This window comes from Melanaphis sacchari, unplaced genomic scaffold, assembly GCF_002803265.2.
Source record: "Melanaphis sacchari strain LSU unplaced genomic scaffold, SCAv2.0 Contig43_pilon_pilon, whole genome shotgun sequence".
NCBI classification, from domain to species: Eukaryota; Metazoa; Arthropoda; class Insecta; order Hemiptera; family Aphididae; genus Melanaphis; species Melanaphis sacchari.
The window spans coordinates 2,238,623-2,255,795 of NW_020271284.1; the positions used below are offsets into that span (position 1 = coordinate 2,238,623).

The following is a 17,173-nucleotide window of genomic DNA, read 5'->3' on the forward strand; positions in this document are numbered from 1 at the left end:
ATTGATGAACTAATAAAACAGTAGCAAACATGTACTATATAACAATTTTGTTTAAGAAATGTGAAAATAAAAATATATTTTGTTATCTAATAATTTATAAACTAATAACAATATAAAACAAACCAACTATGTTTTCAAACATACAATTTTACAATAAACTTAATTTTATTTAAATATTATTCTACCAAATGTATTTTTGAGGAATTTTAAACCTCAACTATAGAAAAATAAAATTATTGTATTATAAATTACCTGTTGAAACAATTAATAGGTACTTTTAACATTGTTAATCTCCTTGTAACTATTTGGAATTCTTTCACTGATATACCAAAATTATTGACTAAAAATTGCAGTCATTGAGTTAAATGTTAAAATATTTGTCTTGTTTAAATGTTAAATTTACTAACTTAATAATTCATAAAATCTCTATCAACATAGATTTATAACAAAAATATAGTTAAGTTTAAAGTCTGATAACAAGTGTCAATGTTTGTGTTTAATTAGATTAATTTATTTTGAGTGCATTTATAATAGTATAGTTAAAAACTGTGTACATTTGAAAATAAGTAATACGTAACCAACGAAGGCGCATAACAATGTATTTGTGATAGATAACTAATAAATACCAAATAATAATTATTAAAAATTAAAATATTAGTTTTGTTATTAAGTTGTTATATGAAGCATCCCATTTAACTTGAATGAAATATTAATTAAAGCAATGTGTATCATACTTCAGTATAGAATAGACCTCTGGGAAAGGTTAGCAGTATTTAAAACTAAAAATTACTTTTGATAGTATAATAAACTTTTTTTTCATTGAACAATCTCATACAACTATTTAAAAGCTATTACTTGATTAATTAAGTAGGTGTCTATTTATTTTATCATTGTAGTCTATAATGTTTACAGTTTAAAGGGACTATAAACTAATAAACTGTGTTACTAAAATATATTATGAAATGAAAAAAAAAAACAATGACATACACATTCAATTCAATATATAACAATTTAGTATAATTTATTTATTTAATAAAAATATAATAGCTCTATATTCCATCTAACAATGTTGAACATATCATGGTGTTTATTTAGTAACTACATTATTATAAAATCAAAGTACTAATACATTAAAGATTCAAGGATTTTATATTCTATTTTAAAATAACTAATTCTTAAAAATAATGATATTATATTTTGAATAATTCATATTTAAATCTAAATAATATAAAATTGATATAGAAAGTATATTTTATGATCAATGGTTGGATTACATCTTAAAACTAGTTAATTAAACTCTTAAAAACTTTAACTAATTCCTATTTTTTTTTAAAGCACCATATTAAGTTATATACGTCACAAACTATATGAATATTATAAAATAGTATAAACACAAGTTCACTATTCTGTAGATTTTGATTAACATTTATATTATAGATATATTCAATATTCGTTTATAGTAAAATAAAATACCATATCATATTCAATAACAAATACAATTTGAAATGAACAATTTAAGTCAATACATATGTCATATTATATAAGACTAATATCATGTAGAGATACTAATCTAAACTTAATACAATAATATAATGGTATAATTGCTAACACAATAAACAATTTAATATTTTGAAATGTTTATACTTAGTTATATACTTTTAAAATAGTTCAATAATAATCAATAGGTATTACACAATTAGTAAGTCTGAGTAATTTGTAAGAATAAAATTATCAAAGATTAAAGTATACACAGGTTGTTATCACAGACAATATGCAATTTGTTTTGAATAATAATTTTAATCTAACATTATTTAATATTGGACCAAATATTGGTGTTATGATGTTACAAATGTAAAAATGATATTGACATGGCAATAAAGCTTATATCAAATGTACTAAATGATAAAAAGTGGTAGAAGTATTCATTTCAGTATAAATAAAAAAAAAAATTGATAATATCAAAGAGAAAAATTTATATAGGCAATAGAAATAAAATTCAAACACCTATATTTTTACATCCAACATTTGATAAAGCATATTTCAAGTTTATAGGAAATACCATAATTATTACTTAAGTGAAATAAAATATAAATTATTTGGATATATTTATAAAATTTAATTAGAATATGGAAATTATTTTATAATAGGTTCTGATATATTGATTTATATTGCTTAAAAAATAGGCTTTGGTGTTTAGACATTGAATTGGAACATAGAAGGAGTTGTTCTTTTAAGAACAAACAATTTTAATGGAAACCTAGAATTTTGTATAATTTCTTGTCTAAAGAATGGGGGCCCACTCGGACGTTCAAAAGTGTTGTTACGTTTAGGAAAAAGATCCACTTTTGTTTTCAGATCCATAGGCTTTTTATTAGGACTAACTGGTACAAGTTTTTTGTTCCAATTGAAATCTTGATTAATTTCTGGTTTAGGTAAATCTACAGCTTGTTTTTTTAAAGTTGAAACTTCTTCGACTTGTATTCTTCTTGGTGGTAAAGGGGGAGCCATTCTTCTTGGTGGTATAGGGGGTCTGAATGATCCATTCATTTTACTAAGTCGAGGTGGAACTGGAGGAACATCATTATTTTTACCCAAAGTAAATGTTATAGGTGAAAAGACAGAGTCATCTGCATCTCTTTTATCCATTTGAATAACTAGAGAACTGGATGAACTAAAATTTCTTCTACCTTGGACATCCATGTCTTTAGAGGATACTGACGGCACTCTTATTTTAGTCTTTAAGCCAGGTGACTTCAGATTTAAGTCTGGCCATTTCCGTGGATACTTTGGAAGTTGTTTGCAATTTCTTGGTTCAATTTCTAAAGATTTTTCATACAAATAGTTGCTAATATCAGTGTCTTTCATATCATTGAATGGATTTAAGTTCTCTAAAAACTTTTTTATTTTAGGCTCCACATTTAAACAGTAAGGTTGATTTTGATATTGCTGAATTTCTCCAATAATTTCTGCTACTTTTCTACGTTTATTAAAATTAATTAAATTTGGGCTATTTGTTAAACAATCTGGATTACCTTCTTCAATATGTAATATATTTGTTAAATACATACCAATGAATGGGACACATGGTGGATTTATACTTCTTAATTTATCTTGATATTTTCTAAAATGATTATTACTTAAATCTCGAGCTTCTTCTAGAGCTCTTTCAAGTCTAGCATTGACAGATTGCATTGTACATTTTAGGCGAAATACTGCAGCTGAACTCATAGCTGAGAGAACACCTAAGACACCATTGAAATTATTTAATTCATCTAATGCCATCATTACTTCAATAAATCTTGACACAATTGCTACTCTTTCTTCAAAATTTTCACATTCGACAACGGCTTTTTCAATCCAACGGCTAAAATTTGTAGTACGTTTAATTAAACGAAGTAAATGTGGAGAATTTATTTCTTTATCCTTTTTAGTCCACACAGATCCAACCAACTCTGAAGGTTTGACTGCCCTATAATTTTCAGATTCAATAAGAGTTAATTGCCTTGCAAACTCAATAGGATGTACAAGTAGAATGTTAAACTCATCATTTCCATTAAAATCCATATGAACTTCAATTGCTGGTGGTGGTGAATCAAATGCAAATGTTATTTCTTTTTGTGCTTCAGAAGTTTTTCTTTGAATTATTTTAATAACTGAATCTGCCCATTTTTTCATAGATTTTCCATTAATTGAATCTAAAAATGCATGCAATTTATCTAATAGATATGGATCACATTGATAGTCATAATAATGATAGTCAACCCAATGTCTAATCACATTTAATACTCTAAATTGAACAGGTACTAAATATTCTTTTTTAAATCGTTTATTTTCATCTCGAAGACTTACTGAATCCATAGTTATACCAAAAGGCTCTGGAATGTTGTACCTTTCAATTAAGAGATCCATTAATTCATGAGGTGAACAAAAACTGCGATATGTTGTTAAAAAAGTTTTTACAAATTTTGGATCAGCATAAATATGATAAGTCAAACGTTCTATAAGTTTCAGCAAAGTGGCACCTTTAATAAGTGGAACACCATTATTTTCTTTTTCCTCAAAAATGATGTTAGACCGAGAATCGGGTTCAACAAATCTGTATTCTTCAATAGAAGGTAAACGTAAAGGAAATTTTTTATCTTCATCGAGTAGTATACTGTTTAAAGTTCTATCTAACATACTTTTTGTGTTCAACATAATTAAATCGGCCATCCAATTAGCTTTATCTTGAAATGAATTAGCAACTAATATTATAGGTGGCTGTAAACGAGGAGCTATTTCAAAAAAGTGTTTTGTTTCTTCTGTATCTTCTCTATCAACAATTTCCACTTTTCTAATAAACAATTTTTCTTTTAATTTAAATTCAGACAAACCACCAACAAGTTGAGAGCTTACTGATACAGAAGTCCTTCTGCTATTTGATTTACATAACAGAAGAACGCCATCAAATAAAATTGCTTTGCGTTCTGAGCAACGCTTACCTCCACTTGAAACTTTTACAAGTACTCCTTCTCTTATGAACTCAGTACAACATTGACCCATATCTTTACCATCCAAGCCATCGATAGCTTTTTGCATTTCATTTAATTTTTCAATGGCTAATAATCGTCTAGGTGTAGCATTAATTTTAAGTCCAAATTCTTTGACATTATCTGGTAAGTTAACTTGATTTGCAGCTGAAGTTATTTGTAATTGCAAAGGTCTTAAAATGCCTTCTACTTGTTCTAAACACTCTTTATCAAGCTGGGATGGAGAAAGTTGATGTAAAATTTTAATGTACTCAAAATAAAGAATACAATGCCATAGAGGTAAAAGTAACAATTTTGGAAAATAATATTTTACAGCTTCTTTAAAACCATAACCAGCCGATTGAAGTAAATTTGAAACTTCTGGTTTACCAATTAAATTCCAAAATATATTCCTACATTGTTTTTTAACAATATCATTAGCATAGCGTGCAAACACATCAAACTCAGCGGCTTCAGCTAACTCTTCAATACAACAACCAACTGTAGCTGATTTATCCTCTGCAATTTCTAATATGTCTTCAATAGAACTTAAAAATAATCCAGTAGTCTTACATATGTCTGTAATGTTATTGAACATACTATCTAATTCTTGACTGCTACCTGTGGGTATGATACGATCAATTTCTTCTTTGAAAATTTTTAAAATTAAATGCAGATCTCTAATAAGTTGTCGTTCATCATGCATTAGGTCTCTTATGACTTCTTCATAAGTAGTAGTTCTCTGAATTTTATCAATACCTAAATCAGACAAGTTTAAGTCACCATTGTTATCATGCGGGCCAAACAAGTCCATTAATACTTTGTCGCCACATATCGCAACACAAAGGTCTTGGTAACTGATTTCTACACGATGTATATTATTTACATAGTTACCAGCTAATTTTAAAATATCTGCTGCCATGTATTCTAAAACAGCTGTTATGTAAAGAGCCACTGGATAGTCTAATTTGTATTGAAGTATTTCTTTTTGCACTAAATTATGAATTTTATCGGCTGGTAAAAATAAAGGGTGTTTTTTTTTGTTCTTTTCTATTGCCTCATTTGCATCTTTAATAGCCCACTTGTCTATTGGCTTAGGAAACCATCTTTTAACTTGGTCTTCGATGTCGTATACTGTGTGTGGTGGTGATGACCTTAACGTGAGTATCTCCAGAATTTGTATAACAAGCATTTCGACACATTCTAATGCTTCGTCGCTGACTGTTAACGAAGGGTGCACTCGTTCGGCAACCTTCGTTAACGACCCCATCAATAGCCCCTTCCATTTTGTTGGATTACCTTGTATACACAAACATTTTTCGATTTCCGCTTTGGTGAATGCGTTGGAGACCATCTGCTGGCCAGAAAAAAAACGCTTTATACTTACCCCGACCGCCAAACGCGGATAATTAAGTTAACTTGTGCAATAATAGAAAACAAATTTAATTTTAAAATAAATTACTTGTTTATCAGTATACACTGTTGATTTTAATACATTATTATCAGATAATTTGATTCAGATTACATAAATATAAATAAAATATTTATATCTATTGTTATAAACGTTATAATATTATTGTTGCTTACATTATTATCTACAGATTTCATAATACATGATTATCATGGAGTAAACAGTAATTCATGGTGTTTTCTCCTCCATAAATAATTTCAAAAAAATACAAAATACCTAAATAGACTATAATACTAAATAGATCCCTATTATAATAGTTATACTTACTAATTGCTAGCTGAAACTTAGTTGGAATCTGGAAAGGTTGAATAATGACCATGTAATATTACAACATTTCATAGAAGTTTAATATTTAAAATCTTTGTAAATAGCACAAAAAAACCAATATTAATAAACTATGTCTAAAAATATAAACATAAGCAAAACACTAGGTGAAAAATTAAAGTTCTTAGAGATTTCTTTTATCATTTTTGAATTATAACAAAAAAACAATAGATCTAAATGCTTATAAAAATATTTATAGAATATTTTAGCTTCGATTTTTTTTATAATTCTTGTATACAAAATTTCTGTGAAATCTTGTATTATATTTTCAAATTTTAGATATGAATATAACCAATTATATTTCCAGGGGTGGATTTAACAATTTTTCGTCCTAGGCCAGATTAAATTTGCCACTATAATGAATTTATCAGTCTTTTCTTTTAAATTATTTTTTTTATATTGAGACTTACTTAACTTTTATTTGTCCATAATTAATGTATTACCTATGTAATAAAAATAAATAAATACCTATTAAATTATATTTTAGTCTATACTCTATAATATGTTCTATAATCTATAATGTTAATAAATACTCACTAAAAACGTATACTTACCCTCTGTCGTTACTTGTAAATGTAAATGTAAATATTAAGTAAATAATAATTTACGTGTACCTACCCACTGAGTACGATTTAGATACGTGCTTACTTATCGATGAATGGACAATTCAATTATAAAACAAACGAACTCGTACCAATTCCATCCCAATAAAGCAAATGCTTATATAATGTATAGTACCTACTTTAGTTTTGTATCTTAGGATCTATATTTTATAAACAACTAGATAAGCTATAATAAATCATAACCGTCGTAGTCATCAACGACTTCCAAAGAAAAATAAGTATTATTTTGCTAAAAATAAACAAATATAAAATACACCGTTCTAGATTTTGAAATACCTATTAAAATAAATCGTAAAAATTATGCGATTTTATGATAAAAAAACAAAATAAATATTCTACACGATTTTCAGTTGACCACTCTATGCAGTCGCATAGTTCTCAGAGCCTTAAATCCGTACCTGGCTGTTTCCAATCCTGCCAAATTAATATGTAATTCAGTAATTGTACAAATGTATTGTATCATTAATATCGTGTTACATATTGTATTATACTCGCTTTGTATTAGAGCTTTATATAATTTGTTGTATGGATTTTACCGTGTATATCTTATGTAAGCATTCTCGAGACTTTTGTTAAATGATCTATCAGCAGGTGAATTGCCCATTTAGGTTATAAAATTGTACACATTTACGAATTACTATCGAACTTAGTTACTCTTAAATCAAAAATCATCAGCGTTTTATCCAATCTGCCACGCGTGAATTACAATTTGTAAAAACATATATAGATTTTTTTATGAAGGTATCAAAGGGAAAAAGGTAATGGTGCTCGTCCCCCGATGGCTAAAAACTAATGTTTTATTGAAGGGTATAATATAAGTTTAGTCAGTTTAGGTATCATCCATTTTTAGTTATATCTCATAGATTATATTATAGTGATAGGTATAGCTTATAATAATACATATTAAAGGTTACCTATGTACTTATGTATATACACAATAGATTTATGAGGACCTTTCTTTAATAAACTTTTAATAAACTTTCACCCACTATTTGAAGAGAAAAATCAACGAGCAAAGGATATAAAATACAATTAAAAATTTGATATACAAAATTGTATTTTACTAATAATTATTTAACTTTTACTTTATTCAAAATTTTAAGTTCACTAATACGATGACGAAATTCTCGAACGCTTGACTTAGGTATAATATTATTTTTAAACTCATATCGTTCATTCGTATAACTTAGTCTCGTAAATCGGGGGGATATATTATATCTCAACAAAAATTCTTTACTTATGCATCTTAGTGAATAAAGAGTAAAGTAAAAATAGAAACGTAAGTTACAAAATATGTGAACACCAAACACACTTTTAAAATAAATAAATATACAAGTTTTGTAAAAGATTAAGTACATTGTTCATTTTTAAATTGTGCTATTGTTTATGCATAGATAAAAATAAAATAGAAATAATCAAATTACTAATTTAACTTTTTTATATCTAAATAAATTAGTATGTTATACTACAGTTCGTAGTTAAAATATTTTTTTTGGTTAGAAGTATAATTTTAATGTATTGAATTTATTTTATATCGTTCAAATAAGTAACTGAATAAAAATATAATTTTTATAATAATATTTTAAATTTACAATATTGCCATTTTTCAAATGAAAATATAATCAATACATGAATACAATAAATTAGAATATTTGCATAATATTTTATATTTACAACCTAACCTGGAACTTTTGCAGGAGTTTTTAGATTCATGATTCAGAATGTTTACGGATCGATTATAAAAATTCCTACTTAAATGTGAAATTTATATCACATAAAATGGGAATGTCTCTTGAAACAACGATGTAATTAATATTTTTTGAGATTATACATAGCAATAAAAAACATTTTTATTAAACACTGTATATTTTAATTTGTTTGGCTTCAGACAACGATTCTTGAAAAATCAATCTAAGAACAAATGTTCAAGTATATAGTATATACAGATATAATATATATATATTATATTAGTATATACTAATAAATAGTAGACAGTCATTATGTTAAGTCCATCGAACATTTTAGTGAACAAAATTTTGGTGATAGAGTAGAAAAAGGCAGAAATTAAATTTATTTCTTAAACAATACGATTGATCACAATAGTTGTAAAATTTAGTCTATTAAGAACATATTGAATATTTGAATTGTTAAAAATTAAAAATTAGGTTTTTCATAAAAAAACACAAAATGAACGGAATTCATCCCGAGAAAAAAGTTGAAACATTTATTGATACATTCTTTTTCCAATTAAAACTTAATAAAAATTTAAAAAAAGAAACATGAAATAGACAAGACGAATACAAGCGTTTTCCGTTGTTTCATACTACTGATGGGTTACAAAAAATTTCACTGTTTTACTTTACATTTTATGAATAGAGTATTCAGTATTAAGTTCATGAATGAAAATATGTGATACATGCAGTAACATTGTATAATGTTAATCTATAACAAAATTTGGAAATTTAAATTTTCAGTTACGTATTATGTTTTTATTATTTATTTATAATGAATATTGTTATCTAGATATTCTATATACTAAAAAAAGTAGTTGCGTGCTCAGTTTTAATTTTTTTTTTTTTTTTTTTTTTTTTTTTTTTTTGAATATTTTTTTCTTTATATTTTTTATATTAAAAAAAATTTTTTTGTTTTTTTTTTTTATTTTTTTTTTTTTTTTTTTTTTTTTTTTATTAGGATAAAATGCTCCAACTTCTAAGGTCATTAGCCTGAAATAATTACAATTATAAAATATTGATCTTAAAGCTAAGGGAAAATATTTTGTTTAACATTAGATGAAGTATGTGAAATATATTGTGTAGGTACAAGTATTTTTTTTTTTACATTCATTTTGTTAAACCTATGTTTGTAAAAAAAATTATTTATATTTTTGAAGTTCTTTTCGCCAAGTGTTTGTTGCATTATTGATGGGTTTTCGATAATTTGTCTGGAGCTGTTGAAATAGGGGTATTCTAGTGTATGTGTTTGATCGTTAGTTCTTTGTCACAGAGTTCGCAGGTCGGACAGTCTTTAGATATAAGGTGCAAGTGTGCAGTTATATGGGTGTGTAATTAATAAAAGCAAATCTGCAATTATTATATCTAGGTAATATTTTCTTTAAATTTTAAAGATTGTTAATATTGTTAATATTATTTTTATAGGTATGTAAAAATTGTGTAAGCAAAGTTGAAAATATTGGTTTTGTTATAGTTTTGGTTAATAAATACATATATAAAATAAAATATAAAAATAAGAATATAATGATTAAAAAATCATTTTATGTGTAATTAAGCTGGCAACAATTTGTGTCATAGGTATAACCATTCAAAATTAATACTTTTTTATTGGTTTATAATTTTTATTTCTTGTTGTGAAAATCTTGTAAACACACATATATATATATATATATATATTATATACACATTTAGATTCTGAGCGGAGTAATGAATGTATTGATTAATTTTACAATGATGAATGTTTTTTTTTTGTCATTACTTTTTGAAATTGTTAAAATACTTAAATTTTTAAAAACAAGGGTGGTTTTAGAGTATTTGATTTAGTTAGTACTTTGGTCAAAATTAAAAATTCACATTATTTTTTTATTATAATCGAAAAAAACAAATATTTTTACGTAAATCAAATTTTTGACAAAATTGATTTTGTTTTTTTGGTATAAGTTAAAAAGGAATAACCAAAGTTATTCGAAATGTTCACCAAATATTTATATTACCATTTTATAGTTAAGATAAAAAATTTCAAAATATTTTGAATATTTTTGAATTATTTTTAGGCATGAGAATATTTCAATTTTTTTAATCTTTTTTTCTATAAATGTTGATTAAAAATTATTTACTGCTGAGAAGAAATATTTGAAAATTTAATATAAAGTTTTTTGTAGATTAATAATTTTTCACTAAAAATATCAAAAATCTATAACTACGATATATTTTTATGAGCATTTTAAGTTAAAAATTACCAAAATTAACAAAGTAGTGGCTAAGACATTTATAACATTTTTTGTTCATATATATCTAATATTTTAAAATTAGGTAGGTACAAGGTTATAAGATTTAAGATTTTCTTTCTGTATTTGGCAACTTGAAACATTTACGTGCATTAAATTTTTATGAATTTTACTATACGCAATGATATTTTTGATTTATTTTAAGAGATTATTTATTCTATTCATATTATTAATTTATTAATTTTACTTTCTTACGGTACTTTCAAAAAGATATAATTACATTTTGAGTTATATTAGTTGATAAAATATAGTATAAATATATATTATTATAATAATTAAATACTAATATTATAATAAATGAAATATTTTCGAAAAAAACTATATCAACTTACCTTAATACCAAAATTAAAATAAATGATTTTAATAACTATATAAAAGAAATATATCAAGAGGTATACTTAAAGATATAAGTTGAGACAGTCTGCCTCCTCTTAAAATCATTTTTCGTGTACAATGATTTATCATTTACGTAATTTAAATTTTAAAAAACCTATAATAGTGACCCACATAACACATATTGTATAATCACTTGCCTAACTTTTTTTCTTTGAGCCTTAGCTACTTTAAAAAATGTAATTTTAATAGTATATGTTTATTCTTTAATTTTCTTGAAATAAATTATATTTGAATAAAAATAATTTAATAAGCTATTTTAAGTCATATGGCCATTTCCATTAATGGTTTAACGCAATTTTTAAATCGAAAATAATATATATTGACCATATTTTAGGAGAATTTTATTTAAAAACATTCATAACCTTTAAATTGCACACGAAACGTAATTTACATATTATATTTAAATAATAACTAGGCTGTAATTTATGTAATTTATTATTGGGCCTTTTTATGGTAAATTTAACTTGAATTATTTCATCTAAATTCATTAAGTTCTAATTTCTAACCATAGACAATATTATATTATAACAAATATTTAGGAATATTTAATTTATACATTACCAATAGATTTTAGAAGGTATCCACATAATACCTACTAATTTATGTTAAATAAATCATACTATTTAATGAAAATTAAATTATAGACATTTGTTCACATTATTAATATTTAAATTTAGTAATTATAGAAGCACGGCTGTGTACGCACATGATATTATATTAATTTATAAACAATTCGGATATAACATAATGGTTATATCTTATATATTATTCAAAGCCCTTTGTCTAGCTGTATTTTACTGCATAAACTCATGAATTTTAATTTATAATTAATATAAATACTATTCATATTTTTACGATAATATAATTATTATAATTTTTATGCTAGTACTTACTTATTATGATTATATATCAATGCATCACGCAATTATAATAATAGATGTAAAAAAAATAATGTAAAAATTATGATATACTTATATATTATATGTATTGTGGGTATAATTTTTATCAATATTCACAGAATAAATATAATAGTTTAAATGTCTATAAATAGCTCAAATTATTTAAATATTATGTAAAGAAAATACTTATAAAAGTTATTGATAAAAATTTTGAATTACTACGACGATTATACGTTTTTAAATTACAAAAAAATACCTGCAATATATAGATATTTTTAAAAATTAATTTTCTATAAATATTGAAACGTATCGGGAATTATTTAGTGTTGAACCACTAAAATATCAACTAGACACAATTTTATTCCAGAAACTATGTTGAAAGCTTAAGATTCATACATTTTTATTACTATTTAGATGGCATTAGATGGAGAAAAAAATGTTGAGACGAATACATACATTGTCCGTTCAGAATTTAAAATAGACAAAGTCATATTTTTTAAATTAATAATATTTTTAATTTAAATAATATTTTTCCAAAAAACTTGTTAATTTGAAGAAATTTAGTTCTCTAGTATAATTAAAATAAAATATTGAAATTAGATACTCTTATATATAATAATAACCTATGTATTGTATTACTTATATATAGGTTATATTTATTACATATTTTATTAAATGTTAAACATATATTAATATACGAAATTAGTATCTGCTTATAAAGTTACATATAATTCAGGTCGATGATTATTATTTAAATATTTCAACGTTTCGTTTATACTTATAGATAATAAATGTCATAAACTTATGTTAATATGGCGCATCGAATCTATATATTAATATTTTATAGTATAAGTATACATTCCTTGTGTGACATTTGTTTATTTATTGATATAATAATAATAATAATAATATTATTATTTTGTATACCCTTTAAATAATATAGGTGTATATACTTTCTACTTGTTTTGAAGTTCAATTGCTGTGCCGTAGTTGTCAGTTTGGAACAAAATAAACAAAAAAGTTCAATGACATGAATAATGAATATAATGGAAATGGGTAATATCTAATAAATATTATTATATACAAATAGATAATGTTGTTTTTGTAACAGGGGCAATGCATTGGACGCTACACGTTGTGCGGGTTTTAATAGTCACCCCATTTGAATTTAAACGGGATCAACATACTCCGTTATATGAATCATGATTGAACAAAAAAAAATAAAATACAACGTATGGGGAGAGCGTCGATTGAGCCTAACGCTACAATAATATTGCAATTTTTTCCCAAACTTTGTATTAAGTATTAAAATATAAATAAAGTATAATAACTAGTAAATAATAACCGAAAAACATTAATTGGTTTTTATAATAGGTTGTGCAGTTATTATAACATAACACACTTGTCTAAAATAACTTATGTATTTGTGGTAGTCGCAGTTTTAAGTTTAAAATATATAATTATTATAGTATCGTTTGGAAAAGATAAATTTTATTATTTTGATAAGTTTGTCAAAAATTTATAAAATAAATTAAATTCGACGGGAATCATCTTAAATTGTAGACATTATTAAAAAGTATACTAACTAATGATCAGGTTTAATCGTATAAATCAATTTTGATGAATTAAGTACCTGCCATTTGTTATAATGTTGTATTTTTGCTACATTTATATAATGAATATTGCACACAATAATTATATTAACATATATTTAATATATATATTAATAATATTGTTTATGTATAATAATTATTAGGTATGTTCAAAATATCAGAAAATCAAAATCATCTTTATTCATCAGTAGTTAGTACTGAATCTTAGACAACAAAAATACAAAATATAATCATTTCATGCTCAAAGCTATTATGATTTATATTTAATCGTTAAAGAACCTTTATATATGGTATTATATAAAATATAAACCAAATGTATACGTATTACATACGCATTTTATGTTTCAATTGTTACACTTCATACTATTGTACATGAGTACATGACATATGAGCGCCATGGAGGAAAACATTAAGTAAACCAGGTCACGCAAGAATCTCATAAATTATAGTACAAAAGTCAAAAATATATTACACAAAGAAAAAGGTTTTATCAAATGTTGTAGCCTGTTTGTCTTTAATAAGTTTATAATATAATACTGCAATAGTTCTGGAAAACAATTTAAAAATTGTAAAATGCTGACCACCCCAATAATTATTTGAAATGACCAAAAATTAAAAAAAAACAATTGCAGATTAGAAGTACACATGGACATATCATTGAGTTTAGGCTTTTCAATATACAATTGACACAGTAAATCTCAACACAATAAACTGTTTAAATCGTATTTATAAACGGGGTGGATTTTGTATTGATCTACGTAGGGTCAGAGCAGTAAAGTAGATACTATAATGTGTGTAATCCTACACACATTACTTGTTAAGACATTACATTATATAGCTAATACAAATAACAACATAGTGATCTGTTCAGTAGCCACCCTATACAAGCTTACTCCGAAAGTACACAAAATTACCTCTCGAACAGTAGAATCAACAGCAAATAGTAGACACCAGAAATATCAACACTAAATGCATATATATTGTAATAAACTAATAATATAAATTGTCTAGTGTGGTAGCTGGAAGCTGAGGAGGCAAACTTCCTCCTTCTGAAATATTTGAAATAAAAAATTAAGTGCTTTTTATGCACTGATATTATTATTTTTATTTTTATAACATATATATATATATATATATTTATATTACTATAACTATTTGTTAATACATTTTTCGATAAAAAATTTTCCATATTTCAATATTTGGTACTTGGATAATCCTCCACCCAAAAATGTGCACTTCAAAGCAAATTTTTTAAGTATTACATTTTAAAGATGGGTTCATACTGCCAATTGTTGGCTAATGTAAAACGAATATTTATTTGTTTGTATAAGGTTGCCACTGGTAACAGGAAATAAAATAACTGTATATAATTTTAGACTTAAGTTTAAAATTTGGTAAAAACTACCCAAACGAATGTGTTAAAAATATGTATAGTTTGCATTTAATTAAGTTTAAGACTAAGAAGGGATAAATTCATGGGCATTGAATTTTTCATATTAAATTTCATACCAAATCATATAGTTTATTATAAATTTACTCATTATACTACTATAGTCACAATTTATTTTAAACTTTAATGAGTTATTGTATGATATATAATTATTAAACATTCAACAACAATACATGGATTATAAGATAGCCGTCTATCATTGATAACTATTATAAATAAAAAAAAACTGAGAATATTATTATTTAGAATATAAAATATTGTATAATATAATTTGAATTAATGAATAATATAATTTTAAACGCATTATATAAACTTTGATAATGCATAACTTATAGTTGATTCATTGATTAGTTTTTAAGTACGTACACAGTTATCTAATTTAATATTTTTGGTATATTTGCATGCATTTTTTAAAGTTTTAACAATGAGTAATGACATAAGTCTCTTAACCCAGTTTACACTAGTATTGTGTATACAACGCATTATTGTCAGGTCTAAATTCCTATGGCTGTATCGTGTATAATGCATATACAGGAATAAGGTGATTCTCATCCTCACTTTTCCTTTAATAATGAATTCATTCAAAGTCAATTTATTGTTTTTTTTTTCTTTGAGTAATGCATTTAAATTACGATATATTAATTATATTCACTATAAATAGGATAAAAATATAAACAATGTATCTTTAATATTAAATACCTATATTTCGAACGAAAAGTTTTTTTGTTCATAAATATTAATAGAATAAAAAACTAAAAAAAATAAAAAATTTCCATATGGTTTAAAATATTTTAAAACTTTATCATACAGGTTAGGTAAGATTATAAATGTAGATATAAACCTTTGGTGATGTATGGTTATTCGTTAATAATTACGATGTAAAAAAACAAGAACATCGATTTTCGTAAAAATCTCCATTTTTCCTTAATTTTTTTTTTAGTTTTTCCTAATTATTAAGAAAAAAACTGAAAATTGACAAGAAAATAAAAAACACGTCATTTTAAAATCAATATATTCATTACTCCACTCAAAATTGGATCAGTACTTGCCATGAATTAAAAAAAAAAAAAAAAATCAAGCACTCTATCATGCATAATAATATAATGCCTATACAAAATCTCCACAGAATTATAGAAATGCGGTCGTATGAATAAAATTGTATAGGTAATGTATGTCCACACGGATATTATTTGCAAATAATAATTATCACTATTATTATTATTATTATTATTATGTGGACGGAATCGTCGCCGTATCCAGTGACGAGCTCGACGACAATATTAGACTACGCAGAAACAATAAAAACGCAACTAATGCCGGCCATGCGCCTTCGTTCCCGAAAGAAGCGTACGGTCATCGTACACTATGCGCAACGGACAAGTACTGCAAACGCGTCCCACACGCGTATAATACACTCGTGTGCACGTTATACGCAAACGATTATATTTCACGCCGCTGCAAAGCGTTCAAAAATCGCAGGTTCGGCGTAATTAATACGACAGCGCGCGATATATACGCGGACGGCGGTGCGCGGCGCGCGTGCGCCCGTTCTGCGGCGTATCGACCGGCCTCGAGTTACGGCGGCGCGGTGGCGTCGTCGTCGTAAAAAGCTCCCCGGGCCCACCCTCGCACGCGCGCGCTCCGCTATCGACGGCCACCGCCGCCACCGCTACACGCGCGCACCCTCTCACACACGTACACCCACGTACACTCGACGTTCGTTGTGTTGCGTACGCGGTCGGTGCGTGCTAGTCGTCGGCGCACCAGTGTGCTGCAGGGGATGACCCGAAATCACCACTAGTCAGTGTCAGCCCCGTCTCGAACGCGCGACAATCCGCGCAGCGCACGATAATAATATCGCGACGTTTGTC

At 25.7% G+C, this 17,173-nt stretch overlaps 1 protein-coding gene across 1 annotated transcript; it reads right to left on the bottom strand.

Annotated features, from left to right (window-relative positions):
* Positions 1-2,024: 2,024 nt before the first annotated feature.
* LOC112597721 (protein son of sevenless-like) lies at positions 2,025-6,004 on the bottom strand. Its single transcript, XM_025343892.1, has one exon. The coding sequence runs from the start codon at positions 5,860-5,862 to the stop codon at positions 2,194-2,196; it is 3,669 nt and encodes a 1,222-aa protein (XP_025199677.1). The 5' UTR covers positions 5,863-6,004; the 3' UTR covers positions 2,025-2,193.
* Positions 6,005-17,173: the final 11,169 nt, after the last annotated feature.

Excerpts from the sequence above, each read along its gene's own strand:
- LOC112597721 (XM_025343892.1), bottom strand. The coding sequence starts at position 5,862 with ATGGTCTCCAACGCATTCACCAAAGCGGAAATCGAAAAATGTTTGTGT.